Raw genomic sequence first — 7,078 nt, 5'->3', positions numbered from 1 at the left:
CCTTACAGTTGGATCTCATGGAGGCATTTCCTCAACTGAAGCTCCTTTCTCTGTGATAACTCCAGCTGTGTCAAGTTGACACAAAACTAGCCAGTATAGGCTGCCTTACAGTTCAGAGGTTTAGTCCACTATTGTCGTGGTGGGAAGCATGCAGGCAGATGTGATGCTGGAAAGCTAGCTAGAGTGCCACATCTGGATCTGCAGGCAGCAGGAAGAGATAAGTGAGCCACTAAACTCACCCCCCAATGACCCACTTCCTCCAGTAAGGCCCACTTACTCCAACAAGGCCACACCTCCAGTAGTGCCATTCTCTGTCTATGGGGACCACTTTGATTCAGACCACCACAGATAGTTACTGCCTGCATTCCCTAGACTAGAGCACGGTGTGTGTGTGTGTGTGTGTGTGTGTGTGTGTGTGTGTGTATGCGCGCGCCCTTGTGAGATATTGTACTTGGACTACATTGTTACGAGTTGAGGGTTTTCTCACAAAGACCTCTGCCTGGAAGGGGCTTCCCTAGCCATGACTCCTGGCCTCCTAAGAGTCCTGCCGTGGAGCAGAGGTTTTAGGGCTGTGTCTTGTATGTTAGCTTTCAGCTCCAAAGACCCTTGAGCGGCTCCGAGGCACCCCAGAAGGCTTCTCAAGAACTGACCTGCACTTGGCTGTGGTTCCTGTGCTAACAGCATTAATATCTTATCACAACTATTTGGACAAGACCAGACAGGTGAGAGATGGGAAGAGGGACAGTGGGACAAAGGGGCTCTCAGTGAGCTGGCTGCTGGGCCAGAGTGAACTCAGTTGGCTTTGTTCCATGCTGTGGGCCACTACCTGTCAGCCAGCCAGGGAGTGTGGGCATCTGAAACCCAGGCTCTACAGAAGTTGTCGGTTCTCTGCAGGCTCCGGGCTTTGATAATGACCCTTGGCTGTGCCTGTTGTCTTCTCCTCAGCAGGACCTCCCCATTGAGAAGCACCCCTTGAACTCTTTCTGTTAGGTTTGGGGACCTGTGACCAGACCAGCTTTAAGAAGTGTGGTGGTTGGTCAGGACCCCTGGCTGTCATTTCCTTTATCAGAGCCACATAGTGCTCACTTCTTGTCCTGTGCTGTTCTCTGTCATCCTCCCTGTGTTCCCTAGATTCTACTATGTCTCCATGACAAACTGGTACTATTGCTGAGGTCAGGAGCCTGCTCACAGTGCTGGCAGCCAGGAGGGGGACTGGGCTCAGGCCTGTCTTCCCTGACTGCGGCACCACTGGGAACTGCTGCTGAGGCTCCGTGCACAGGCCCAGCTTGAAGGGAACTCCCTTGCACATTGGGCTGTGCTCTGCAGTCCTTGCTGCCATTATGACTTCTCAGCTAGCTCAGAAGGCTCTCTGACTCTACAATGTTTCTGAGGGTTGGCTCCAGGAAAGCAGAAATATTCTAGGACAATAAGCCCCAGTCTGTAGCCTGAAATGCCATTTTACTGTTGTCTTCATAGAGGACACTACCCAGGAGGGACTTGCTACACCAGTTGCTGCCTCCCCTGAAGGCCAGTTCTTTAGAAGGCCGAGAGTGATGGGGTTGTGAGTCCAGGACATCTAGTTTCATCATATGGGCTATAGGCTGAGGTGCCATCTGTGAAGCTGGGCCCACTTAGACTTTGAGGGGCATTCCTAAGACGTGCTCTGATTCTCCTCAAGAGTCATCTCAAAGCAGGCGAAAGAAAGAAAGGAGAGAAAGGAGAGAAAGAAAGAAAAGCAAACAGGCAGGCAGGCAGGCCTGGGGCAGAATCTGGTATAACTGAGCAGCTTGGCCCTCTTGGGCAGGGGGCAGGGGACCTTGCCAGCTGATGGCAGACAGACCCAGTGTATCTTGTATCTTGCTTTCCTCAGCGTGAGATGGTGTACTGCCTGGAACAAGGCCTTATCTACCGCTGCGCCAGCCAGTGCGTGGTAGCCTTGGCCATCTGCAGTGTGGAGATGCCCGACATCATCATCAAGGCGCTTCCTGTCCTGGTGGTGAAGCTCACACACATTTCTGCCACAGCCAGCATGGCCATCCCGCTCCTGGAGTTCCTGTCTAGTGAGTGTGTGGTTCTGTTTCAGGGCCTGTGCATGTGTGTCTGTGAGGCAGACCCTTGACTATAAGCCTGTACCTGTGAGCACGTCCCAGCCCTCCTGACTGTGTAGTTTGGCCTCCCTGGAGAACATGGTTCTTAACACTTTTGCTGCCTCAGGGCCTTGCCTCTGCTGCCTGCTTAGTGCTTTGCTATCTGCTCTAGGATAGTCTATTCCTTTTCTTTCTGCTCTAAGCCTGCCTGCCATCCCCAGCCTCTGCCCCATGCCTACACTGGCTCTTTTTAGCCTTCTCTCTCCTCTTAGAACACATGGATTTTGCCAATTTAACCTGCTTTGTCCCTCCCTTGTCAGAACTCGCAGAAGTTCGGGGCATTGTACTGGTCCCCTTTCCTACCTCCCTGTGTATCTGGGGCAGTAGCCTTGGATGTTGAGATACTAGACAGCTGGGTCAGCACTTGGTGGGCATGGCCAGGGTGGGAAGGCAATGCTTTGAGGGCCACAGGAACTTAGTTTTGCTTACTACCCCGTAAAGATTCTTAGCATATTTGCAGCTCATGACTCACACGGCTGCAGGTCATAGGCTAGGTTTGGTCTGGGAACCATAGGTCGTGTGTCCCTGAGATGGGGAGCTGAGACCCTGGTTTCAAAGGTGATGTTTAGCTGGCTGTGGATAGCCGCCCTGACTTTTGGGAATGGAGCACAGTGTGCTGATGTCAGTCTGTAGCTGTGGCCTGGGCTCCCCTGATGGCTGTCCTTGTGTCACAGCTTTGGCCAGGCTGCCCCACCTCTACAGGAACTTTGCTGCAGAGCAGTATGCCAGCGTGTTTGCCATCTCCTTGCCATACACCAACCCCTCCAAGTAAGTCTGCTTGCCTGGGCCCCCCAAAGCCATGGCCCAGTCCCAGCCTCTTGGAGTATAGTCGGCTCCAAGCTTAAGAGTCTCTAGAGAAGCCGGGCGGTGGTGGTGCACACGGCACTCGGGAGGCAGAGGCAGGCGGATTTCTGAGGTCAAGGCCAGCCTGGTCTACAGAATGAGTTCCAGGACAGCCAGGGCTACACAGAGAAACCCTGTCTCAAAAAACAACAATAACAATAACAACAACAACAACAACAACAAAAAGTCTTTTGAGCCTCATGACAGTTCCCCTGAAGCCAAGAGGAAGACCAGAGTATCTATCTATCCTTCTACCAGGTTCAACCAGTACATTGTGTGTCTGGCTCACCATGTCATAGCCATGTGGTTCATCAGGTGCCGACTGCCCTTTCGGAAGGATTTCGTCCCTTATATCACTAAGGTTAGTCCAAGGGCCATGGGGGAGTGGGAAACGGCTGGGGCTCCGACCTAGGAGCTGGCTGTGCTGAACTTTCTACTGGGCTCAACCTGAGGTGGGCATGGGAAGAGAACTGCAGATTTGGTCTCGCATGGTCCCCCTCATGGCTTGTGTCTCTACCCCTACTCCAGGGTCTGCGTTCCAATGTCCTCCTGTCTTTTGATGATACCCCTGAGAAGGACAGTTTCAGAGCACGGAGCACCAGTCTTAATGAGAGACCCAAAAGGTTCGGGGGCTGCTGGGGATATACCTGATGTCAAGTGGGGTGGAACCCTGGGCTGTGACATGTGATTAGTGACCTAGGCCAGTGAACATGGGACTAGGAATGAAGGGGTGTCATCGTACATGGTGACCTGAGTCTCAGATGCTCTGGGCAGGACCTAAAAGGCTGCCAGTGCTTCCCTTTTGCTAGATTGGCTTATAGTCTCCAGCCCTGTGGCGCCTGTGCCAGCATCTTGGCCTCTCTGGGCCAGGATTACATACAGGGTTGGCCCTTACTGCGCTGGAACACATGTAAAAGATGGCAGCTATGCCTTGGGCCTGGCCAGGGAGAGCCCAGAGACGTCTCCTTGGTCCCATGGTCTCTGGTTAGCCCAGCCTTTTAGCCAGAGCCACCCCTCTTCCTCCAGAGCTTGCTCATCAGGGACACGCTCTTCACCGTCACAGCTGCTTGTGCCAAACCTGAGAGCAGAGCTGTGCTGGCCCTCATTGTTCCGTTTGCCCTGCCTCATTGCCCTGCCGCCCTGCCCGCCCCGCTTCCCGCGGGCTACCTCAGCTCTCCTTGGGTGGGATACGGCACTTTCCAGTGCAGCCTCTACTCAAGCCCCATGGTTGGGGCTGAAGAATGTCAGTTTGACCGTCCTTGGCCAGAGCCTTGTTCTCTCAGGGGCTTGTGTTAAGAAGTAGCCTTTTTCCACAGTGAGTTCCAGGGCCTGGCCTCAAGGCCTCTCTATGGGGTAAGCGGGGCTATCTGGTCTGCCTAGCCTGGAATCTGCCGTGCCGGGCGATCCACATTTAATTTGCACTGATGTCTTTTGTTTTGGTGTCATGCGTGAAACCTTACATTTTTTCTCAGTCGCATTTACAAGCTGTATTTTTATGCATTTTTGTTTTCTGTTTCTTCCCCTGCTCACTGTCCTTTGGCATGGTTCTGTTGTTCATCTCACCCGCGGGACCTCTCCATCTTGACCCTGTGGCCTGGGACCTTTCCTCCTCACCCCTCCAATGGCTTGTTCTCCCATTCCTGGGAGCTGGGCTCTCTGGGGCTTGGGGCTTCCTTCCTCGCCCGGTAGTTTGAGGATAGCCAGAGCCCCCAAACAAGGCCTGAATAACTCTCCACCTGTGAAAGAATTCAAAGAGAGCTGTGCAGCCGAGGCCTTCCGGTGCCGCAGCATCAGTGTATCTGAACATGTGGTCCGCAGGTAGTGGGGCTGTGTCGGGTGGGGGGCACGGACCTGGAGCTTGGCCCCGTGAGCACCCGGGTGGTAGTGCATGGGGCTGCATGCATGACCTCCTCGCCTGCTGGCAGCAGCTCTTCCTGACAAGAGCCGGAGGACAACCTGGCCCCAGCCTAGCAGAGCCTGGTGGCAAAGGGTGGGAAGGTTGCATTCTGTCCAAGCCCTGACAGCACAGTTGGCTGCACAGCCTCCTCAGAGATCATCCTCCAAGCCCTGACTAGAGCTAGAGTACATTGGGAGCCAGTGTCAGCCCCTCAGGTTGGTACCACAAAGGAGAGGCCACAAGCTTTGCAGATCCAAGTTGCTCCTGTGCAGGTGGCAGACACACACTACCCTAAGTTCGGCATTGTATTCTGCAGGGCAGATTTTCTTCTTGGGCTTCATTCTAAGAGGAACTCGAGGCTTTTGCATAGGGATCTGGGGTGGAGACCAGCCTGGAGGGGTGGGGGTGATGCTGGGCCCCAGAGGTAGCTAGCATCTTTCTGTGACTTGTGTCTGTCTAGTGATAGGGCATCTTTCCCTCACCTTCCAGCCCTTCCTGGGTGTGGCTTCAGTCACCCTGAGACCTAGCCCCGTGCAAGTGCCTGCCTTGGGTTTCTACCTCTGTATGGCTTCTGAGAGCTGGGCACAGTGATGCCCAGTAGTACCCCAATCACCTCTTTCTTTCTGGTAGACTCCTTATAACCAAAACGAGGCTAAAGAGCTCAGAATCAAACCTAGAAAAGGCCTTCCTCTGGTTCCTGGGCATGAGTGGAACTTGACCAGTTACCCCAGTTCACTCAGCCCGTCCTTGCGAGGAGGCGGCCCTGTGGGCAGAATGCAATCTTGCTCTGTCCTCCTGTGGTCTCTGAAGTCTGCATGACTAAGCTGTGGGCTGCAGCCATGGCTGACTCCTGTGTGCTTTGGGGAGAGAATGTTCTGTCTCCCCATTCTCTCAGCTATGCTCCAGACAGCGGGCTCTGCTGTGAGGCTCCTGCCTCCCTTCCTCTCTGGGATGATGTGGTCCACAGGGCTTGTGAGGTTGTAGCTCCATTAGCCACTATGCCCTGGGCCTGGTGGGCTTTCTGAGCAAGGCCATCTTGGCCATGCATGCATTGAGCTTTGGCTCCTGGTGGTAGGTGACTCAGCATGGTCCTTCCCTTGGTCCTGACCTCAAACCTAGGCATGATTTCTCCCTCTAGCAGAATACAGACATCCCTTACCAGCGCCAGCCTGGGGTCTGCGGATGAGAACTCTATGGCCCAGGCTGATGACAACTTGAAGAATCTCCACTTGGAGCTCACAGAAACATGTCTGGACATGATGGCCCGATATGTGTTCTCCAATTTCACTGCAGTCCCCAAGAGGTGTGAGGGCCACAGGACTGGGGTGGGCGGGGCAGCTGTCTACTTGTTCTCTGTGGCTGAACTAGATGCCCAGGGTGGCAGCTGCTCTGGGTTCCTGAGGTCCTGCTGGCCTTCAGGAGCTGAGACCCTGCACATACAAGCAGGAGATGGACACTCTTACTCCTTTAGGTCCCCTGTGGGAGAGTTCCTCCTGGCAGGGGGTAGGACCAAAACCTGGCTGGTTGGAAACAAGCTTGTCACTGTGACAACAAGTGTGGGAACCGGTACACGGTCGCTGCTGGGCCTGGACTCTGGGGACCTGCAGGGTGGCTCAGATTCAAGGTGACTGTCCCTCCCCCTTCTGTGTATACTGTGCTCCTAGAAACCCAGGGGGACCATGGTTGACTCTGTATGGTCACTTCTGTCCTTAGCTCTGATCCTAGCACACATGTGAGGCAGACAAAGGAAGCACCGGCTAAACTGGAGTCCCAGGCTGGGCAGCAGGTGTCCCGTGGGGCGCGGGACCGGGTCCGCTCCATGTCGGGTAAGACTATACCCAAGCCGTCTCCTGACATGTGCCCATTATCCCTCACGTACCTCTCAGTTTGCCCCAGTGTGCAGAAGAGCTGAAAGACTGTTGGCTAGCTTTGTGACTGGCCACTTCCTGATGGCTCTTGGATGTGGTCATTGTGGCATACTTGTCTCAGTCTGTGTATAGAGGCATGGTAACTCTGCTCATCGGGGAGTGAGGCTCCTGCAGCTCAAGAGCCTGGAAGTCAGGGCACTCTCTGTTGTGATTGAGGAGTTGTGGGTCAGTGGGTGAGCATCAGTCTCTTTGCTGCTCGGTTCACAGGAGGCTCCTCCTCTTCCTCCCCCTCTTTTCCCCCCTCTTTTTTTTTTTTTTTTTTT

General features: G+C 54.2%; 1 protein-coding gene across 15 annotated transcripts in view; it reads left to right on the top strand.

Moving 5' to 3' along the window:
• Tsc2 (TSC complex subunit 2) overlaps positions 1–7,078 on the top strand; it is a 35,698-nt gene that overhangs the window by 21,036 nt on the left and 7,584 nt on the right. For 7 of the 15 annotated variants that reach the window (XM_021150059.1, XM_021150058.1, XM_021150057.1 and 4 more), the window contains 9 exons: positions 588–722; positions 1,871–2,060; positions 2,822–2,915; positions 3,249–3,351; positions 3,519–3,613; positions 4,680–4,808; positions 6,026–6,190; positions 6,359–6,511; positions 6,601–6,713. In XM_021150059.1, the coding sequence (XP_021005718.1) occupies positions 588–722; positions 1,871–2,060; positions 2,822–2,915; positions 3,249–3,351; positions 3,519–3,613; positions 4,680–4,808; positions 6,026–6,190; positions 6,359–6,511; positions 6,601–6,713 (1,177 nt within the window). The remainder of the gene's footprint in view (positions 1–587; positions 723–1,870; positions 2,061–2,821; positions 2,916–3,248; positions 3,352–3,518; positions 3,614–4,679; positions 4,809–6,025; positions 6,191–6,358; positions 6,512–6,600; positions 6,714–7,078) is intronic. The other 8 variants (XM_021150064.1, XM_021150063.1, XM_021150066.2 and 5 more) reach the window with 3 other exon arrangements.

This window comes from Mus caroli, chromosome 17 (genome assembly GCF_900094665.2).
Source record: "Mus caroli chromosome 17, CAROLI_EIJ_v1.1, whole genome shotgun sequence".
Taxonomy (NCBI): Eukaryota; Metazoa; Chordata; class Mammalia; order Rodentia; family Muridae; genus Mus; species Mus caroli.
This window is presented reverse-complemented; position numbering and strand designations above follow the sequence as displayed.